Source organism: Neopsephotus bourkii, unplaced genomic scaffold (assembly GCF_033783945.1).
Source record: "Neopsephotus bourkii isolate Nb327-2 ecotype Australia unplaced genomic scaffold, CSIRO-AGI_Nbou_v1 NB_1388, whole genome shotgun sequence".
Taxonomy (NCBI): domain Eukaryota; kingdom Metazoa; phylum Chordata; class Aves; order Psittaciformes; family Psittacidae; genus Neopsephotus; species Neopsephotus bourkii.
In genome coordinates, this window is record NW_026901866.1 from 2,043,213 (window position 1) to 2,066,436 (window position 23,224).

At 35.1% G+C, this 23,224-nt stretch overlaps 1 protein-coding gene across 8 annotated transcripts in view; it reads left to right on the forward strand.

The window, feature by feature from the left end:
• Positions 1–23,224, forward strand: part of STRN3 (striatin 3) — a 61,937-nt gene that overhangs the window by 26,472 nt on the left and 12,241 nt on the right. For 2 of the 8 annotated variants that reach the window (XM_061367642.1, XM_061367640.1), the window contains exons 4-10: positions 957–1,038; positions 1,334–1,513; positions 1,966–2,098; positions 4,126–4,267; positions 9,470–9,580; positions 16,161–16,301; positions 21,756–21,889. In XM_061367642.1, the coding sequence (XP_061223626.1) occupies positions 957–1,038; positions 1,334–1,513; positions 1,966–2,098; positions 4,126–4,267; positions 9,470–9,580; positions 16,161–16,301; positions 21,756–21,889 (923 nt within the window). The remainder of the gene's footprint in view (positions 1–956; positions 1,039–1,333; positions 1,514–1,965; positions 2,099–4,125; positions 4,268–9,469; positions 9,581–16,160; positions 16,302–21,755; positions 21,890–23,224) is intronic. The other 6 variants (XM_061367645.1, XM_061367643.1, XM_061367647.1 and 3 more) reach the window with 4 other exon arrangements.

Genomic DNA, 23,224 nt, shown 5'->3' on the forward strand with positions numbered 1-23,224 from the left:
ATACTGTTGGTATTTGGTGGTTTTATAGGATACTAATTTATAAAGAATGAGGAAAAAAAGTTGTACTGCATTGGCTTGCGGGAAAACAAAATATGTTGCAGAGCTTCTGGTTTTATCTTAAATCAAGGAAAAAGAGTCTGAAGAGAAAAAACATACTACTATTCTTATTGGTACTCTGGAGGACATCTTTGTTTTGCAGTGTAGATACCAAGCTGATCATAACATTATTGCTCTTAACAGTACTGCAGATATAGACAAGGATTTTTTTCATAACAACATTAGACTATTTAATAAGCAGAATTGCGTGTAGCTTCTCTTGAAATGTAGGTCTTTATTCCCCAGCCCTTTTTTTTGTTTGTTTTCTTCTGTTTTAGAAGTGCTTTCATATTCAATTGAAACTAGACATGATGATTCATGTTTCTTGCTTGATGGGATTTTTCCCATGTGTTTAAAAGCATTATAAGTTAGAAGTTAAAATCCTTAAACTTTAGTTTGTGCTATGTTTTATGGTCTCTACCATGGTAAAAATGCAGTGGTTCTAGATTTTAACTGTTGATAGTAAACTGATGGAATTTGTTAATCTTGAAGTGTTAGTTTTCTGCAGATGCTGATGTATGCCACTACTTCATTTATTTGAACTGTATTTTTTTTATGTTGCTTTCTAAGCATCTCTGCTTTGTGAAAGAGATACAGCCTGTTTTCTTAGCAGTAACACTGCAGTACACATTCTTTTATGTATAAGTTAAATATTTCTCTGGTTACTTTTCTGCGTATAAGGGGTCAGGATTTTTCAGTGATTCTGTTCAATTATTTGCCTGTTGCTTCAGCAGTGAATGAGGGGAAAAATTGATTGAAAAGCACTGCATCTAATCTAAAGCTTTTAGTTTCATTGGTATTTTGTAAAAAGTAAATTGAGTTCAAACAAAGCCACCCAACTGTGACACTGTATCTTTCAGAAGAAACCAAAGATACGGAGGTTCCCGCAGTACCTCAAAATAGCCAATTGACCTGGAAGCAAGGCAGACAGTTACTGAGACAGTAAGTAACGTTGTTAAATATTGGTGTATTTAAGCTTTTCTATGAAGTACAAGCTGTATATGTGTATACTTTATGAAACACAGTAATTGAGGTGGATAAATTGTGGTTCATTTTTCTGAACTTCATAGTCTTGAGCTGTAGGCAGCATAGAATAAGGTTTTCCATATGAAATGGATTAACAGCGAAGCTTATGTTTCCATGGTGTAATAGTGGCATTAGTTTTTAACAGTCAATACTAAATTCTTTCCTTTTCCCTCAAATATGCTTTCCTCTTTTTTTCTCTTAATGCTTCTAGGTATCTTCAGGAAGTAGGTTATACAGATACAATATTGGATGTACGCTCCCAGCGAGTAAGGTCCTTGCTTGGGCTCTCCAATTCAGAACCAAATGGTTCAGTAGAGACAAAGAACTTGGAGCAAATCCTCAATGGGGGTGAATCTCCTTCATCAAAACAAAAGGGACAGGAAATCAAAAGGTAAGTGAAGGGATAAGAAATGCCTGAAGTTTGCTTTTCTTCGCCATTGATATGTGCCGGTCATTTCATATTGAGCTTTCAGTTGTAGAGTCTCTGAACAGGTGTGGGTGTAACGGACTACAAATGATTATGGACTTCAGTGAAATTGTTTACACATAGGAACGTAGGTGTCTGTATTACATACATATGTGCGTATTATATATACAGGAAAATATACAGTGTATAGAAGTTGAATTTGTCATATAACCCTTTGGAGTTATTTTAAGGAAAGATCGGTTGAGTGGTGCTTCTACAATAAGGAATTAGGGCAGCTATAGAAACTTCTTCATATTTATTGTTTTTGTTTTAAAGCTCTTAAACTGTTAGGTAGCAGTTGCACTTCATCTGATTAATCGTCTAAAATCTCTTCAGCAAGTGAAATGGATTCTCTCTTGATGTTTCTATTTATGTAGGAATTCTGGTGATGTTCTTGAAACATTTAACTTCCTAGAAAATGCAGATGATAGTGATGAAGAAGAAGAGAGCGACATGATAGAAGATATTGCAGACGGAAAAGAAAAGCACCGGATAAATAAGAAACACAAAGTAAAAGATTTTTTTTTTTTTATTTTTAACATATATAGATCTGAAATCCCTTTTAAAAAGGGATTATTTTTTTTTCCAGATGACTATAAATGTTAAAATGTTGTTGTACCTTTGTTATCTGAATGGATTGTGAACAGATGCAGTGTTGGTAAATCTGGTAGTTTAGTTAATGCATTATTTGTTTGCAAATGTGAATTAATTGCTGAAAGAGGTAACTGGCCATCCTAGCTTCTCTGCATACTTTTGAGGGCCTTTATGAGGCAAATTTAGTGCAATACAGTGTGCATCCTTTCCAAGTTTTGGAGAAGGTAGGGATGATATCTTAGAAGGAACTAAATTAGTAATTTAAACCAAAATCATTTCCGTGTCAAATATTTGTTTAATTCTTCCTTTTACGCAGGTTTTTGTTAAATACTTTAAGAGCCTGGCAGAGACTTAATCTCCAGTAGTTTGGTTCTGGTTTATTTTCCTTTTTAGTTTTCCATTCTGTGAGCAACTTTGTTTTACCTGTACTTTCTTAGTTATATTCCTCCTGTACTGGAAAAATATCTCTCTCATTGGGACTTCTTCATGTAAAGAGGTTTATTTATGAACATTGTACTCACAGTTCTATTACTTTTTTCTCAAGAGTTTTCTGTAACTTTATGACCCTTGTGGCTGTATGGGTTTTCCTGAATAGCAACGTTAGCTTGTCTTGACACAAGTCTTAATCTCTGAACTTGAGCTGTCAGGGAGGGTTTTTCACCATACCTTTGGTATTAACTTGTACTTTTGGTAAACAGATTAAGCAGGCAATCAGTGGATTTTTTTTTTTTTTTTTCTCTAAGGCAGTAGATCATGTGATAAAAAGATTATCTAATGAGTAAACCTCCAAGCAGATATGAAGACATTACTTATTTTTGTCTAAATTCTTGACAAAGCCTTTTTTTTAATAGAAAGTATAGGCATCTTTTATAGGTGTCTTTGTTAAAATTGTCTTCTGCAAAAGGATGAGAATATTGTCCAAGTTATAAAAACATAACCCCATGTGGAAATTTTCTTCACCTGCAGAATAAAAGAAAACTTTTCACTGACGTCTTGATGCGGGGTGGTTTTTGTTTAAGGTGAAGATGTGGTAGGACTAGTAAAAAGACACTTTTCAGAAGAAAATGTATTTTGCAAGCTTATGTTTAACACTAAAATAAAACTGCAAAGCAAAAGGAGAAAAGGCTTCTGGATCAGTAAAAAACAGTTTCTGTGTAAAGCGCTACTACTGATGTTGCAAGAAAAAACAATTTTCCAATTGATAGGTATTAAACTTTGGGATGTATGGGATTGTTTTTGTTGTTAGTGTTCTTTTGATTTCTTAATGATCACAACACTGCACTGTTCTCTTTTTTTTCTGTTTCATTTTTAATAAGCAGCTCTAGATCTGACTGTATCGATGTATCTTTTTCTGCATTTCATAGAATCATAGAATAGTTAGGGTTGGAAAGGACCTTAAGATCATCAAGTTCCAACCCCCCTGCTACGGGCAGGGGCACCTCGCTCTAAACCATATCACCCAAGGCCTCGTCCAACCTGGCCTTGAACACTGCCAGTGATGGAGCATTCACAACCTCCTTGGGCAACCTATTCCAGTGCCTCACTACCCTAACAGGAAAAAATTTCCTCCTTATATCCAATCTAAACTTCCCCTGTTTAAGTTTTAACCCATTACCCCTTGCCCTGTCACTACAGTCCCTAATGAAGAGCCCATCCCCAGCATCCCTATACGCCCCCTTCAGATACTGGAAGGCTGCTATGAGGTCTCCACGCAGCCTTCTCTTCTCCAGGCTGAACAGTCCCAACTTTCTCAGCTGATCTTCATATGGGAGGTGCTCCAGTCCCCTGATCATTCTCGTGGCCCTCCTCTGGACTTGTTCATGTTGAAAAATGTTTTCCCTTGAAATTAGATACTTGGAGAGAGTAATCTGTATTGTCTCTAAATATTTGAGTAGAAAATCTGTTAATGATTCAAATGCAGAAAAACATTTATCTGTTTGCAGATTGGTAATGAAGGTTTAGCTGCTGACCTTACAGATGACCCTGATACTGAAGAAGCTTTGAAAGAATTTGATTTTTTAGTGACAGCTGAAGATGGTGAGGGAGCTGGAGAAGCTCGAAGTTCAGGAGATGGAACGGAGTGGGGTAAGATGCTAACAGAAGCTTTTAGGAATAAAGGAATAATTGTTCATGATAGTGCACAAGAGTTGCAATACCTACTAAGATGATGTGGATGTGTGGATGACTGCGGTGATCAAATGCTGCTGCTTAGTAGTATACCGGATGCTGAAACTTTTGTGTCTATACACATGTATATGTGCTGTTGTAGTTGCCACAGATACAATTCTAGTTACATTTGTTTCAGGTTTTGGTCTTCATTCCAAAATGGAAATAGAATATTTTATTTCCTGAATAAGAAAAACTAGGGTTTGGAATATTTTTAGACCTGAATTAAATGTGCTTTCATATCTAGATTATTTTTTGCATATTTTTTTCTGATCAAGAGCTTTAAACTTTTTGTGCTCAACTTAAATAAATTTCTTTGGTGTACTTGTAAAAAAGGTCAATTATTATATTTAGGCTTTCTGGCTGAGATTTTTAGATGTTATTGCTAATGTGGCTTGCATTTGTAGAATCAAAAAGTACTATTGTACTGGCATAACTAGCTTAGTGTAGATAAGAAAAGTAAGTAGATTAATAATGTGATGTGAAACATACTATGCTAAGTCATAAACTCCTGGAGCCTATGTGTTTCAAAAGAAGAAATTGAAAGAGGGAGAGAATTTGCATAGGAAAAAGAATAATGAACAAAATAATTCATGTCTGCCTTGAAGTGGGAAATTGACCATCTGAAGAGCAGTAAAAGCAATTTTGTGGTTCCATACTCTTAAGTCTTTAGTTGTAAGGCCAAAAAATGTCACTAGACCACCTCGACCATTTTGTCGTTGAGACAATGAATTTGTCATACTTGGATAAACACTTCATAGAGCAAAGAGAATATAAAGACCTACAGGAATCAGAAACACTGGCTCATCTTCCAGGAAAATTGCCCAGTCTTGATCTTGAAGATATCAGGAATTAGAAAGCATTCCTTCTTGGAACTTAGTATCAAAGGATTTAGTCGCCTTTATTTTTAAAACTCAGTCTTATTTGTGGTTGGAATACGAAGCTGGAAAATTAATGTTACCTTTAGCTTTGATAACACCTATCTGATTTTAGAAGTATTTTAGTTGCTTGGTGGTGTTCCCCTTTTGAAGGTAATGTTACTTGATTAGTTTCTTGATCAGAGTTTTATTTAGCCAAACAGGCAAATCTCTTGGTACAGGAGTCTCATAGGCTCTGAAGCCAAGGTTTTGACTTTGCAGCATCATTTCAAATGTGTAGTAATGCAGAAAGTTCTTGGTCTAGCATCAGTCTTACCACTGTTCTATGCAGAAGGAAAGACAGCTTGATACTATAATTCATGCAATCAAAGATTTATCCATTTTTCAGAGCTTACTGCTGAAACTTGCTGAACTAGCTTGTTGGTTGATATACCAAGTCATTCCTTTCCAAGATTACTGTCTGTCTCTGTCATCTTACATAGTTAAGCAAAATGTGGAGGATTCTGTTTTATTTTGCAGTGCTTCTTCGCAAATTACATTTTTTCAAACTTGTTTTTGAGCAGTTTGGTTAAAAACTGTCCCAAATGTAAAAATAAAATCTAAGAATGTTTTTCAAAAATCAAATTGAACCAACCCCACTTTTCAGAGAGCAGTTTGAATGTCTCTTATTACAGTTTAAGTGAATTCATAGCAGAAGTGACTCAGCATTTTAGGGTCTTGTGAATACTTAGTGATAGCATTGTTTGTGACAGCTAGTTTAACTGCAATAATTCTGTTGTTACCAAAACACTTGTGTCTGGGGCAGGGAAGTGGGGAGGAGGAAATAAAGATAAACCTGCTTTCATCTGTAAAAGTATGTATTCAAAAATTTGCCATTTGAAGACAATATTTATTAGTTGTATAATTTGTACTAACTTACTGTTTAAACAGTGAGTTGGAAGACATACCTAACTGTAGTAGCAGTGCTGCTTTCATAGTATGTCACTGATTTCAGTACAGTTGCTCTTTCCTTAAATGGGAAATTTATTTACTTATTTTTGAGGGGGATCTTCAATGTTAAAATTCATACTTCATAATGTAAGTAGTTCTTCTGGTTTCTTCTTAGCATTATTTTTATTTCCTATTTTAGTTTTCCTGTCATTGGCATCCTTCTGTTACTTTTTACTCTTGCACAGTTTAAGCTCTCTCAAAAAATGTAAATATTTACATGTGCATTTCTTTATAATGCTTTTATTTATTATCTGGAAACAAACATCTGGTGTTTAGCCTCTAGACCTGTTGCCTGGTCTTGCTTTATTATTACTGTCAGTACATAATTGTCAAAGTATTATCTGTAGGACTAATTTCAGATACGCTAAAATGTTTCATTGCCAAATTTGCTAGTTATATTTTCTATCGGAGACTTCTGCAAACCAGCCACTGAGTGTGGAAGTTTGGGTTGCTTGTTTTTGCCTTCCTGTATTACCGCTTTTTAGAAACACATTCCATTTTTGTAGGTGCCTCAATTTAATGTACTTTGAGTCTTAAATTATTTTCAAACACTGTGATTTAAAGTGTCCTATCACGCAACCTGTTTTACTTAAGAACAGCTTGTCTTCAAACTAGTGAAAATGAGCGAATTCAAACATTGTTAAATAAAGGATCAAAGTATGCAGCATGCTAAAAAATGTTCATTTTTAGATTAAAGAATTTATAAATGCCTTTTGGTGATTCAGTATCATCAAGAAAAAGATGCATGTAGAACTTGCAAAATAGGAATAAATACATATTATTACATATTACAGGTATTATGTATTATATAAGTTTTTATTTTGCTTAAATTTTGATGACTCTGTTCATCACTGAATTTTTCTCTTCATGAAAGACAAAGTTCTGTTTACAGGTGGGCAAATTTAAAGAATGACTGTGCCCAGGACTCTGGGAGGCATCTTAAAAATGAGAATAAATCATTTCTTTACCAAGTACTATTGGCTAGTGAACATCCCAGATCTCTGCCCTGTCCTGATGTCAGTGTAGCGTGGGCTGTGAACACTACAGGCAATTTGAAGTTCATAACTAGCTGTAGTTATGGAGGTGGTCTTACGGCTCTGTTCTGAAATAGCTAAGTCTGTCTGTGCATACCTGAAACACACTGCTGGCTTTAGATTTCCTAGAAATCTTCATTGAAATGGATTTCACAGCCTCTCTGGTTAATCAACATTAGTGTTTTATCTAGTTTTCTATTTAGAACCTACAATTCAGCAGCTGATAGCACTGTTTTTCAGTATTTATGTCTGCAAGCTTATTTTTCCTGTTTTCTGTTGACTGAATGAGCCCAGTTCCATCAATTTCTTTGTCTTGATATTTAATGCACTGTTTGTTTTGCAGTCTACAGACATTTTCTAAACTTCTGGTGTGGAACACAGACTGGACATGTTTCTTCAACTTTGTCATCACCAAAATTGTTCACTGAATTATTTGGACTACTCCTGTCTCAATACACTAATATTCCACATATTTAAAAATATGCCAGACAGTTTTGTTGTGGCTTTAGGGTTGTTTCGGGGTAGGTTTTACTTGTTTAACAGCAGCATTACATTGCTGTTATGTATGGTCAGCTTCTGGTTCAGTTTAATTCCCCAGTTGTTCTCTGCAGTGCTGCAACCTAGCTAATTATTTTGCTTTTATTAACGGTGCTTTGGTATTTTTCTTTAATCATTATTTTAATTTGTTCTTAACTGAATTTACATTCTTTGGGTTTTAGGTTGTGGTGATTTTTTTTTGTTTTTTTGTTTTGTTTTTATAATTTCCTCCTCCTTTTGGTTGGGCTCGGTTTTACCTTTCTGTGCCTTTTGTGTATTCTGACTAATCACTATTCTCTGTCAGTGTTTTAGACCTGCAGTCATAAAGACTGAGGTCTTTTGTGTTTGTGATTTGGTAGCTGTAGCTGCCGTTTGGTGTAGGTTGTTGTTTCATTCCCCTCTCAACAGTTCCTTATGTACAGCTCATGGGACTTTGCCACCTTTAAGTTGCCCATTTCATGCCCTTGCCATCCTTGGTGTTCTTATAGTCCATCTCTTTGATCAAGATTGTCTCTTCTTGTCATTGGTCAGCCCTATTTGAATGACAGTAGATGCATCAGTATCCTAGGGTATCTTCTTACTTGTCATGTTTTGTCATGAAACGTACTTGGAATAACTCCTACTAGTTTGCATCCTAAATGCATGCTTCTTTGTTTCTGCTGTGTATGGCTCCTCCTATGCACTTTTATTACTGTAATGTTTATAACTTCAAAAGTAGTTCTTTTATGTAAACACTGATATTATAGGTATGGTTGGAAGTTGGGAACTGATGAACTAAGTTGTTTGGTGTTTTTTATCACTAAAGAATTTATGAGCATAAGCTGAACTGGCACACAAAGTTTGGTTGCTGCCTATTTGGCTACAGCAAAAGTGCTTCTGCAAATGTTACATTTATCTTGTCTTAGAAACAAGTTTATCCTTCTATTAATTCTGTTTCCAGAAATGTTTGAGTTGGATAGTTTAGAAAAGTGGAGACTCAGCTTTTCTTGGAGAATATTTAATTCTGCAATATTTATCAAACAGAAAAAGACATATTTTCTGAAACTGCTGTGGAATGTTATATTTCTGCTAATTGTAATTTAATTGCTGGAATGCAGTGGGATGTCAATTTATTCACCTATGTGAATTACTTCATCTTTATGTATAAAGCTGTATTTATAGACTAGTTTCTTTGGTGATATATAGTACCAAGGTTTGTTTCTTGTGCATGTAGAATGAGTGTGAAAGGATGCATGGTGGTCTTCATGAATAAACTGGCACTGACTTAATCAGCTTGCATTTTCATGAGATATAGCATGAATACTTTTATTTGCTTATTAAACACTGGCTGAGTAATTTTTAACACTGTCTTTCTAAAGATGCAGTAATTGTTTCGGAACACCAGTGAATTTTTGTGTATTTTGAAGTATCTAACAAACAGTTACTTATGAAACTTAATTTGTTTGCTGCTTAGTAACAAATTAACGTACAATTTTCAAATATGTAACTGGTATTTTACAGTGCCTTGGAATACTGTGTGAAATGAGACAGTATTTTGTAAACTTAAAACTGAGACTGCACCTTTAAAGTAAAGATTTATTAAGAACTTTTATAATGCTCTTATACAGCTATGATAGTAAATTGCCAACAGCTTGCATTGCCAATTGCTGATTTTTTTTCTTTTAATAATATGCTGCATGTAGACAAAGATGACCTGTCCCCAACTGCTGAGGTTTGGGATGTAGACCAGGGACTAATAAGTAAACTGAAGGAACAGTACAAGAAGGAACGAAAGGGGAAGAAAGGGGTAAAGAGTAAGTGCAGATTCTGAATCCTGTAATGCAACGCTTTTTTGCCTATTGTTATAGAAGACTTTTTTTTCCTTTTTTTTTCCACATAAGTTCTGTTTGGTTTTTTTTGTTTGTTTTGTTTTGTGGTTTTTTTTTTTTCAGTAAGGATCATTTTCTGTAACGGGGGCAACCAACTTTAACTTTCTGCCTGCTGAATGCGAGTATGTCAAAACTTTTGACAGCCATTTCCTAGATGAGAAATGTTGAAAACTTAAAAATGTAAGGTTAAATAGGTAGAGAGAGCTTAATGCTTTGAAATATGAGAGTAACAATAACGAACAGCTTGGATTTTGAGGATGTTTCTACTCTTAAGAAGTTTTCTGAAAGAATTAAACTTTATCTGCTTCTTTTAAGTATGATACTGTGGTGTTTTTTAACATGAGCTTGAGTCAAGCTATAACTACTGTCTATGGGCTTGTCATTATTTTTACAATCTAAGGCACTGAGAATTTAAAAAATGCTTTTCATGTAAATATGAACTCTGTGTATTTGTTTAGGTTGTAATCTTTATTTTATGGTGCTCTTCGCTTCTGTGCAGTTACCACGTTTTGATTGATATCTCTGTACTCTTAAAGAGTTTTCAGACCAATTGACCTGTTTGAACTATATAAGTTAAACCAAGCTTCAGTATCGAAGTAGCTGGTAAAAATGCCTTGGTAACTTGTTATTAGCTATACCAAGCTCTTAGTGGACATAGTAAATCAGTGTCACTCTAGAGAAGCTCCCTTAATTGCAGTGGGCGTATTTTGAAAGTATATTATAACAGTTTCTGGTGACGTTTATTAAAAATATTTTTTCTTGATTTGAAAACTTTTGTGAATATATGCTAACTACATGAAATGATAATTAAAGTATAACACTTCATGAAGAATTCTGTAATTAAGATTTGAATTTACTTTGTAACATCTAACATTAAAATTTAGTGCATGTTGATCTTTCAGCAATTTTGCATGACTTGCACGTACACAAACACACAAATAGAAGGGCTTTGAAGTAAGGATTTTCACCTAGTTTTAAGGTATCCTCATTTTACATGTAAATCAGCACCAAATTCACATTAAGTATTTTTAGGGTTAGAAATTTCCTTTTTGTACTAAAATGGACTTATTTGAAATTTTCTTATTAAATTTCACATTTTTGGAAGCACAATTGCTGCAAAATAACAGCAAATGTTCTGAATTCTGGGAGAAAAAAAAATTAGGGGATTTTTGCAGTTCTCTCTAAAAAATTGTCTTTAGGTTATTGCATAAAGAAAGCTCTAGAAACTTTTTTTGCTTCTCTTCTTACCCACCCCATCACGCAGTTCATACTTCCTGGCTTGTGCAAGGTAAAAGAATCTGTAAAACAGGGAGTACTGTTGTTCTAGGATTATAACTTCTTAGGCTTCCAAACTTCTTGTGGTGGTACTGGCTTGCATAGAAAGGATTTCTTCCTTCACTTGTTTCCTTGGCTGCTGTGCAGTCAAGAATTTCTGTCACCTTTTTGTTTTTCTATAATATTTCTGTTTTTCCTCTGTAAATCTTGAAATTCCAGAAGAGGAGCATAATTCCTGCCAATCACAAATAAGTGCTTTGTCAAAAATGGGCATTTTAATGGTCTAGGCTGCCAATTAAATTGGTTGTGACAATTTGTTTAAAAATAAATAGTAGTTATTCTATCTGAAGTCTCCTGTGGGGAAATTTAAAACTTTGCAACATCAACACAACTTTTTCTTCCTGTCCACTTTCCTACAGTTGCTGCAAACAGTGTAACTTAAGTTCTGTACCATGAATGGTGGGACATGCTGGCCGTCAATTATTATTTGATATATATTGTCTTTTGACAATGTGTATTCCACTGCCAGAATTTAAAGGAAAAATTGTCTTAATCTAAAGTAATTTTGAAAACTGCTTATGTTCATATTAGAGTGTTTAGGAGACACTTGTGTGTCACCATGCTGTGAGGTCATGTATGTCACTACTTTGCATTTTGGGGTTTAAATTCTCCTTTGAGAAACCCTGAGCTCCTGTAGCCTCACAGAGTGGGTTGTGGGGTTCTGCACTTGTGTCACATTCATGATAATAGTTTCCGATTAAAACTTGGCCTCTAAATTACTGAGCTGATTGAATTTACGTACAGTAAAAGTATGCTTTTAAGGTTGGGCATATTTATTTAAATTCTGTTTATTTGATTCCTAGACTACTTCTTCTCAGCTTTTTAAAACATTCTGAGACTCAATGTTGAAAGCCTTCTCTAAGAATTCGTGAACTTCTTTCTGAATATTCATCTCTTTTTCTCTTCAGTGTATTGTTAGACTTCTGTCTATTTTGAGCAATATCAGAGTTTATCCGCATGGCAGTATATATCATCAAAAAGATCAAATAAATGCGTTGACTCTCACCTCTTGCAGTACTCTGAGGACAGCATAAAAAGGCAAACATTCTGACAGGTTCTTCTGTTGGATGTGCATCTGGTAACTAGCATAATCTGCATTTAGACTGTTATCTTCATAGCCCTATATATACCTACATATACCTATGCTAGGTATAGTAACTTTCATTCCAAATATAGAGAGATAAGTAAGTGAGCAGAAGTAGTTTTCATTCTATTTTGATAGTTCTGTAGTCTGCATTCATGTATTTTCTTTTGGGTGGAACACCTTAATTTAGGTCATCTTTTGTTAGCACAAATAAAACAACCAAAAACCAACCACAGCCTATTCTGGACTTCATTGTGATAAGTAAGGAGTTAGTTTGATTTCTGTAAAACCAGGCTTACCTTTTACAGTAATATGCTGAATTGAAGACCATTTCCTTGCCCAGGTTTGGTAAGAACAGTTTTGGCAGGGAAATCAGGGGGTGACTTTTTCAAATACAGTCTGTCACATTTTCAGAACATAGTAGTGGACAATGATGCATATCTGATTTCCTACTATCAGGTCAGCACAATGTGTTCTCAGCAATTTGAGGACTAGTTTTCATGCCTTAAATTGTTATGTGTACATCACTGTTAAAATTTAAGATCCTTTTACTGTTTTTCCGTAGTTTCCTTGAAACTTTTCTAATTTCTTAGTTTTCTCCTCTTTTCCCTCAGTGTAGTTTTTCTGTGTTTACAAAACAGTCTGTCCCGTTCACTTTGCTAGCCTTGCTTTCTGAAAATACAGTATAATAGTTAATAGACATGAAAACAAATTTGGATTTTACTATCTTCATTACAATGACCTGTTAATATAGAAGGATCCCTGTGCTATATTCAGACTTGGACTGTTAGATCTCAGAGCTAGTAGAAATCTTCATACGGCTTCTCAGACTGTCTTTTCAGCTCTGAATATTCAATTACCTTTTTTGCTTTTGATCTCTGAAGGTGGATAGATTGATACGGGACTGTAGGGGTTTTGCCTTTGTTCATAATAGGTTCATGTTTACTTTTTTTGGGGGGGGTATGCATTGTTTTTCTAGTCTTGTGGATAAAACACAGTCACTTAGTTTGTGCCTTGAACATAGCTCCTTATGCAGAGGCAGCACATTAGTGTCCTTAAAAATCTCTTTGTAACATTTAAAAAAAAATCAACAATTATATAAACGTATGCTTGCACTTGCTTGAAAGGAGAAATCTGCACAGTCCTCTCTGGTGATGGCGCAGTATCATAGAATGGTTTGGGTTGGAAGAGGCCTTAAAGATCATCTTATTCAATCCCCCTGCCGCAGGGGGACAGCTGGGCAGGGACAGCTTCCAGGAGACCAGGTTGCTCAAAGCCCCATCCAGCCTGGCCTTGAACACTTCCAGAGATGGGGCATCCACAGCTTCTCTGGGCAACCTGTGACAGTGTCTTACCAGCCTTATAGTGGAGAATTTCTTCCTGATACCTAATTTAAGTCTGCCCTTCTTCAGCTTAAAGCCATTCCCCCTTGTCTTGTCACTACATGCCCTTGAAAAAAAATCCTTCTTCCGCTTTCTTGTCAGCCCCTCTGGAAGGCTGCTGTAAGGTCTTCCTGGAGTCTTCTCTTCTCCAGGCCAAACAAGCCCAACTCTTTCAGCCTGTCTTCATAGGAGAGGTGCTCCCCAGCGCTCTGGTCATCTTCAGAGCCCTCCTCTGGACTTGCTCAAGCAGGTCCATGCCTTCTTATGTCAGTCTTGAATAGTGTCGTTTTTCAGCATGAAATAGAGAACTTGGGAACTGTAGCTGCTCTTTCCTGAACTTCAGAAAGTTGCAGTGATGAGGGCTGTTCTGAGGTTATACCTGAAGGACAAGAAGTGACTAAACATACTGAAGAACTTTAGGTGAGGCTGGCAGTCTCTTAATCAGTGACAAACTAACTGATTGGCTGGCTCAGAGTAGCAGAGATGGGGAGCTGCTTTTGAGTTGCTGAGTCAAACTTTTCATGCCCTTATATTTGGTGTAAAAGTACCTCAAAAAGATGCTTACAGTTTAGGTCTGAGTAATAGTTTATAAGCCATTTTTATAATTTTCCATTAATGTTTTGAACAGTTCATGGGTATTGAGTTGGAGAAGACAAATGGGTTTTCTTCTGGAAGACAAAGGGTATATTAAAGTAGACAGCTTAGGGTACCAGCCGTGACTTCTATCATGTCATTTCTTGATTGCCCTATAGTATCTTTAGGAGTGTATCTGCTGCTGATCACTGTAGGTGGCTGGCTGACGGCAAGCTGGAACAAAGGCAAAAGCAAGCTTTGTGGTCTGTCTGGTAGAAATCTGGCCATTTTAAGAATGACCATTTTTCTGAGGTTTCACCTCCTGACTATAATTAAACAATGCATCTTTGAAATGAAATCCTATCCAGCCTAGTGCCTATTGGGCAGGAGGAGGGGAAAGACTGATGCAAAAGAGACATTCCTTGTTTTTATTATTTTATACTCACTTCATTAGCTGAGGTCACAGGTTTCTAGACTCACTTCTATATGAGAGTGAAATGAAACCACTCAAGAAGTCTGTTCTGTTGCACAAAAGAAACTTCTGGAAGCCGTTTTTCCTCTCAGACAACTTCTGGGTATCAGCCTTCATAGATTTAATTGGAATACTAAGCGTTCTATAAAAGAACAATGTCAAAAGCATGCACACACACACACACACACACACACACACACACACAAAAAGAGTATAGGGATTCTGTATTTGGCAAAATGAAAATGTTCTGCAAGTATTAATGAGAATAGTTACAAAGCATCCTTCTTGGGGTATGCATTGTATTCTTCTTCTGTGATTCTTCTTCCAGAAATGTTTCCTGTTGTCATACCTCTCTGAAGAATTTTCCATTTTCTCCATTATTTCCAGAGAATTCAGTTATGGATGGATAGTTTTGGTTTTTTTTGAACACATGAATTTTAACCAGTTTTTGTCATTAAGATCTAAAAATTGAATTGATCAGATATTTGAGAAAGCATGTTTTAGTGTTTAACTGCTTAAATGAACAGTTCTGCTTTTAAGTCATCTGTAATTAACGTTTATCTTCTTACTTTTTTGAGAATTTTAAAAATAGCTTTGATTTAGTTTTGATTTCCTTTTTAATAAAAATGGTGCGTGTCACCTCTGAGTATACATCAGAGAAATTGTTTCCTAATGCAGACTTTACTAAAAAATGGACATACTTGAAGATTTTGTAAGTTCTAATATGCCCTTTTAAATATAGTAAACACGTCATTTTTAATGTTATGCAATATAACTGCCTGAAGTCCCAGGAAGGACTCTTTCAGCAGTTAAAAGCTGGTTATGTCTTGCATTGTTGTGGATTTTTTTTTTTTCTTTCAAGAGATTGTGTCACTGAAATATCACGTCATGACTGAAGCTTGACTTTCTGATATACAAGCTCTAAGGTGGAAGCAGGAATGAATTTATTAAGTAAAAGAAAAAATTGTACAATTTTTGTTTGCTGGTGTCTATGTAATGACTATAATGCACATATAATTCAGTATGCTTTATTTCCAGAGGCATGCTAGTAATAAGGGTAATATACATCTGCAGTTCCATGAAATGGTGGAAGCATTGCTCTTGCGTTTAATAAACAATTTCTACAAATTAAATACCATTCAAAAGCAGGGAAAGTTAATTGTTTGTTGCACCCCCATTATAAGTTGTCTGTACTTTTTCCCCTCATTTTTAAGCTTATTTTTGTTTGCACTGTTTTTCCATGTCAAATTGTTTAGTATAGATGTGTAATATTATTGGCAAATGCTTAATTCATATGTATTTCATTTTATAATTAATGTTGTTTTAATGTTTGGCTTGACTTCTTAGTAGGGCTGTAAGATGATTTTTTTTTTTTTCTCTCCTACAGCAAACTGTAGAATAGATCTACAGAACACAAGGGAGTTGTTCTTTGGTTTCAGTGAATTCAAACTGTTTGCATGTAGTTCTCAGATTTGGTGTGTTACCTCCTTTTGATTTCCAAAAGGCTGATTTTCTTAATGTACAAAGACAAAACCAAAGCATTCTATTTATTTTAAGGAGATCCCATTTCTTGTTTAATTAGTTTAATGGATTTTTAGACTTCAGTCAAGTCAAGCGGTAGCAATCAAATGAATCTTTGCTGCTGACATTAATTTACAGGAGTCAACAGGACAAAACTTCACGACATGATAGCTGATCTGGGCGATGATGAGATACCCCACATCCCTTCAGGAGTCATTAATCAATCTAGGTCACCCTCTTCTAGAATGACTGATCATGAAGGTGCAAGAGCAGAGGAAGGTACAAAAAATTCAGCTACTTACTGTATTTCAGGAGATTTCTTTCAGAAAGCACACGCTGTAATTTACTGTCCCCTTGAGAATTCAGTTGCCCATTGCCACATTATTATTTTATTTGCAATTTTTTCCAAATGGTTTTATGAGAATGTGGCTTCAGTTTCTGTGGCTTATTGTAACTCACCATTATTTCATAAGTATTTTTAACCAACTTCATGTACAGCAGTGTTTTGAAAATATTCACTATTTAAATCCCTGTTTGCAGACCCTTGTTAGCAAAACCTTTTACAAATAGGGTGTTATAGAGAGGAAAAAAGGTGAGTATTGACATTTGATACACAGGTTGCATTTTAAAATGAAATTTAAAAGTGGTTGTGTTATGACACAAATTAGTCTGTCTTTCTCAACTCTAATGTTCTCTTTTCAAAAATTTTCTTGGTCTGTATACACAAGTCTACAAAGACACTATTTATGAAGTATTGGTTTCAATTTCAGAATTATCTTAGGCAATGGAAGTTAGTGGCAAACTATTATCTAAATAGTCCAAAATCTTGTATTTAGCTTTAAGTTTTCTGTTTTGAGGGAGTGATTTTCTTCTATAAACTTTGAGATTAGAATACCATTATGTAAATTCTGTGCTCCAGTTGCAACACATTCAAAATACTTAACTGAATTCAGATTTGGTTCCTTTATGGTGATCTTTGACTCAAAAGCCCTGGCATAACATCAACTATACTGGAAGTGGAAAGAATTTGTGTTATTACTGATCCCAATAATATGTTGGTTCCCCTGTTCTTCCTTCACCCTGGCCCACAGATGCCTGTCGCCAGGCAAGCAGAAAAATAGAAATTTTGCAGGGAAATTTTTTGTTGCTCTTTCAAACTGTTACTTTACAAAAGCGTTTGTTTGTCTTCCCTCCTTTTACTGCCTCCGTTTTCATCGTTAACTAGCTGATGAACCAGTATCAAATTTACCTGTGGAGTGCAATTGAAAAACTTACTGGTGATGCACTTGCTAAAAACTTGCAGGTATACATTTAGGTTGTATTTAGGCCTAGTGTTTTAGGTTGCCTTTTAGACTTGTTAAGGTATTAAGGGCACGTGAAGCTACAGGTACAGTTCCCTCAGTCTGTCTTGGGCTATTTTTCTTAGGCCATAAGAGGTATGCAGACATTCATTGTTAAGGACAGGCCATATAGCTGTTTTCTCTGTTAGAGACGTTAAATTTAAAATACCGTTGGAGAAAACAATCTTCATGAAGAAACCAAAGCTAAATTTGGACTGACTTTTATTGCCTGGTTCCTGTAGCACAAACACTCTGCTGCACTTCAAATAAAGGCTGTTGACACTATTTTCAAATAAATGATGCCTTCAGGATTATATTCTCATTATATTTAATGTGTTCATATGTTTTCATGTTATCAGTGTTGTTTCGGCTGTATTCATTGAGTAGCAATATGAACATAGTATCTGCTAATTGTGGTTTCTGTATAACTTTAAAAAATTAATATTAGAATGTACATTTTGATGTTTGATCAGAAATCCTACTCTGAATACTATGTGCCTTTTTGAGTTTTTGTCTGTACCATACGGTGGAAAGCTGCAAGCAAACAAGTGTTGCCTTTGAATTGCTTCTAGGTCTGTCTGTTGTTAACAAGGCCAAACACTTCGGTATCATAAAATACATTTTTTGCTCAGTTATTTATTCTGCTGTGTTTTAGAAGCTAAGGTTTTTGCAGACAACTTTATTTTTTCTTGGTGGGACACGCTAGCCTATGCTGATGAATGTTACCAAGCCATAATGTTCTTGTTGGCTGTATGTAAGGTTTGTACTGCACTCTGAAGTGTTACATTTCTGAGATGGTGGTTAGTAATTTTGTTTTCATATAGAGAACGAAGTGTCACTAAGCTCACTTTCTTTCTTCTTCCCCCCTCCCCCTTGATGGACAAGGTAGTTCTGGGAGGGCAGTAAACCATGGCTCTCATTGGCTGGGAATGTACCTTTTAAACCTCTAAAGGTGCAGGGTTTGGTTTGCTGTGGGTTTGGGGTTTTTTTCCCCACAAATACCTGCTTTAGTATGATGAAAAAATCGTTATGCTATAGTCACCCTTTGTTTTGGCCATAAGAAATTGAGCTTTCCATTTCACTATGTTGCATGACTTTCAGAAACATAATCAACTGCAACATGATTCTCTATCCAGTATATTATACAAAGAATTACTATTTTCATGGCTTGTTGTTCTTTTTTAGTATCTGTAGTTGGGGAGTGTCAGTCTATAGTTCAACATAAAGATGCTGGGCCATGTCATCTAGACTTTGCTTTTGCTGAGAAAGGTTGGACCAGATGATCCTTGAGGTCCCTTCCAACCTGGTGTTCTATGATTCTGTGAAAAAAAAGCAGGAACAGCTAATTCCTGATATATTAACTACATTTGGTGTACCATACATTAACTTTCTGGAAAACAAGATTAAGAAGTCCCTATTGTATAGTAGATGACAGCAGCGTATATAATCATACGTAACTAATTGGAGGTTAAAGCAGTTCCAGTCTGCTGCATACTATTGCTTGATTTTGGCTTATTTATGTATATCAAGGTCCTGAGGATAGGAAGTACTGATTAGGATTTGCCAAGCAAATATTTAATAATTGCATTTTTTTCACCTACGAAGAAACTTGTACTATCACATATATTTTTATTTTATATTTATAGTTTGCAAACTCAGTTAAGCATACAGAAGGCTATAAAGATAATACTGTAGTGTGTGTTAGAAAAATACGTGGATTTTTTTTAAATATTAAAAGTATTCAATAATTTATTTATAATTCACATATTTATTAATGTGTTGTTTTTGATACACAGAATTGTGGGTCTTTATTTTTAGTAGCTACACAATGAAAGATGGATTATGTTATAACTTCTCCACCTTTTTATAAAAACAGCTTGCAACTATTTTTTAAATGTCTTTAAATAGGTTGTGTTTTAAAATCGTGAAATGTGCAAATAAATACAATTATACTACATGTTATACATACATATTGGCACCTTTAATACTGAGAAATATGCTTCTAAATTTCAGATAGTATTAATTTTGAAGCTTTAATGGAATATTAATCTCTGATGCAAATAAAGATCTATCATATAAAGATACAAAATTAGATCTATAATATAGACTCTTAATGTGGTAGCGTTTTCCTGTGATGGTTGTTCATTTCGTGCTTTCATATGGAAGTTCATCTGTTAAGGACTAATTACATTAATTTCACAAAGAATTAGTATGACAAGTTCAGGAGCTAAAACCTTGGAGGCCTGCCCTAAAGATCAGATAGGAGCCTTGTTCCCCAAGTGATCAGCAGCTTTGGTCTTACAAAGACTTGGGAGGTTTGACTTGTAAATGAATTCTTGTATTTCAGAAGCTGGGACCCTGTCAAGACAGTAGAAGGTGGGAAGTTTTTGGAAACTCCAGATAAAAATATTGGAGTCTTACCGTGGGAGTCAAAAAGAAGGGGGGGGAGCACACAAACGCAAACCACAAAACCAATCAAACAATGATAAAACCAGCCAACAGTAAAAAATTCTAAAACTCCCCTTTGTTTCTTTTCTGCCCCCCTTTTTTTTTTTCCCAGTTCACCCAGAGGATGTTTGTGATATTATTTTATTTCTTGCTTCATATAAAGTATTGTTTGTATCTCCTTTTATACTCAGCTGAGACACTTTCAGTAAGAAATAAATCCTTAGAAATTTTCATCTAATAATCATGGATGACTTGATACACCCTCCTGCCCCCCAGAAAAGCCCCAAACCCAAGAAGAAATAACTAGATGTTTTCTAAGAATGTGGCTTTTTCTGAAATATGGGTGGTTTGGAATAGACTGTCAGATTGAGAGTTTTGGTAAAATATTAATGGAAATGAAGTAACATTCATACAAGGGCATGGTAAGCTATTTTGAACTGTTAATGTAGCATTCTGATGGGTCAAGACCTTTGTGTGGATTATGAATGTTTTAAAAAGAGGTGGTAGTACATGGTAATAATACTGTTTGCTCTTTTTACATAAATGTAGGAACAGCAGTCTTTATACTTACATATGTGCTTCTTTTTCTGGTTTTGGGGGTTTTTTTTGGTTGTTTTTTTTTTGGGTTTTTTTAGAAATTTTTCTGTTTCATGCTAATAAGGTTACATTTTTTTAACGGTACAGTAGTTCTTCAGCATTAGAACTGCTTTACGTCTTGAAGTGTTTTTTTGATCTAGCTAAGCTGACTTCTCTTTGCATAGCCATAGCAATGGTGCCATACAACTATAACTTCACATGTGATCTTGTTTACTTTTCACAGGGTTGCCGCTCAGACAGTGGTGATACAAAACAGTAAAGATGCTTGTTCAAAACAGGAATGTGTTAATTATTAGTCCTCTTGTTTGGAACTATTTTTGTAAGACAAAACTTAGGATACAGATGTTTTTCAGATCCAGAAATTTTGTTTTCTCTGAGTTGCAAAGGTTTTCTCAGAGGATTAGAAACAAGGGTTGGCATTAAAGTGAGACCATAACTCTCTCTGCCAAATCAGTGAAATTCAAGTGTTAAGCAAGTTAAATCATACTTGACATCTTTATAAATCAAATATTATTTTGCAAATGTTTGCAATTACCTAAAGTTTATACCTAACAAAAGTTTAAGTACTCTACTTCTAACAAGTGACCTAATTTTTGCACGGAAAGGAATACTGACAAGTAAAAGCAGCTTCTAAAATATACTAAAGTAATACAATTTTTAAGCCTTGATTCCTGTTCCTTACTTGCTAAACTGGTATTTGCGGATAGAAGGACATACACAAAATTGTTGGAGCGTAAAAAATACGGGTGCATATTTGAAAGTTTATTATTCATATGTGAATTCTGAATGAGCATTGATTTGGGGAAGGCACAGCTAGATAAGATAAATACCAGTTGAGTGTATTCTAAATTAGAATCCAGAATCATGCTGAGAAAGTGAGAGAGGAATTCATGAATAAGAGATGTTTCCATTTTTTTACTCATCTGAAAATTTCTGTAGAGGAGTTGTTTTACAGGAGGCCTTTAGCCTGAGAGATAAAAAATACACATGCAAGTAGAGATAACTGAATAGTATAAAGCAGACACTTGCAGGTAGTATGCATGCTGTAGTGAATGAAATGTTTAGCAGAGAATTTGGATGTACATTTGTTATGGCAGTGTAAAGTGATGTCAGTCAAGTCACTTGTCGAAAATTAAAATCAAATGACAAAGCATGGTACAATAATTGTGTATTTAAAATATATATGTGTGTGTTTGCACATGTTTGCGTGTCTTCATGCTCTCTTTTTTAAGTTGGAGCAATATGTAGCACATACAAGTTTCTGCTTTGCTTTTAAGTGGTGAATTAATGCACTTTTTCATCAGTTTGACTACACTGAGACTTAAAGAAACTGTTTTGTTCTTTGTAGCTGAGCCAATAACGTTTCCACCTGGAGGAGGCAAGTCATTTATTATGGGTTCTGATGATGTGTTGTTAAGTGTACTGGGCCTTGGAGACCTTGCAGACTTGACAGTAACAAATGATGCAGACTATAGTTATGATGTAAGTGCAATTTTATTTTAAAATCCTTTATACAGTTTAATAATAGTTGGGTCCCCTCTCCCCCTCCACCCTGAACATAATACATGCAAAGAACAGGGTTTCTTTAGCAAAAACTGTTACTTGGGAGGAGAGACATCTTGTGAACAGGCTAAGTAATTTGGGTAATCAAAATTAAGTGAGATGACTTGTTTGTTTTCTACTTAACATGATATCTTAAAATTAATTTGCTTCAACAAAAATGGCTAATTGACATGGAGTATTGAGATGGCATGGTATAAAACACAAATGTTGATATTATTTCTTTGCTGTACCCTTTGTGTTTATGTAGTGTTAATGGGATAGACTATATATTATACTAGCATACTTCAGATATAAGCTTTTAGGGTGCATTTTTATTACAATCAGGAGTGTTGTGACATTCCTTTGACCATATTCATTAACCCAAGAGTGTTTATGTGAATATTTCATTGGCTAGTAACATTTGACTGATGGTTAGGGAAAAGTTCAGGTAAGTCTTATATATTGTATTATATTTAAAATGTCTTATGTTTTTAGGTTGTGATTGGGCCATTATTATTATTGCTGTTGTAGTTATTATTATCGGTGGTGTTGTTGATAAGATACCTCTATAACTTGAAAAATCATAGATATACATGGAGCGTATCTGAAAAGCGCATGGTGGCTTCTGACACCTTCATGTGTCAGAAAAACTTGAAGTATCAAATAACACAGCTAGAAAGTGTTGTTTTAATTTCTATTTAAGAAGGGAGTCTGTCCTGTTGTGGATCTGAAGAGAGTGCAATTCGGATGCTGTTAGTTCTCCGTCACAGTGTTCCTTCAGGCTAAACATTCCTTGATAGCTCTTAATTTTCTGAAGTTGTTTCCACATAACTGTGGATCTGCAGTGCAGTTAAGACCATGTCTTACCTTGTACCCATAATACAGCACTTGTAGGACATGTTAATCTCCTACCCCTATGAGTTTAGCTGAAATCAGCTCCTTTTCCAGTAAATCTCCAAATAAGCATGTAATGTTAAGCTAAGTTTAATGCTTAAATAAAAAAACCCCAAACCACTTGAATATTCCTACTTCTTGCATTTTGCTCCCAATAGATTCGTGCTCTTCACATAGCTTGTGTTAGGCATTACAGTGCATAAATAAAGACACAGCAGGATTTCACTATCTTTCATGTATGAGTGTGGTATCTTGGAAAGGAGGGGGTATGTGGACAGGATGGAGATAAAGTTTTAAATCTAATGAATGAATCTGGAAATTTTTCTGTATGCAAATGATTTAGAGCACAAGTTGTCCCTAAGATAAGTCAATTTGTAATAT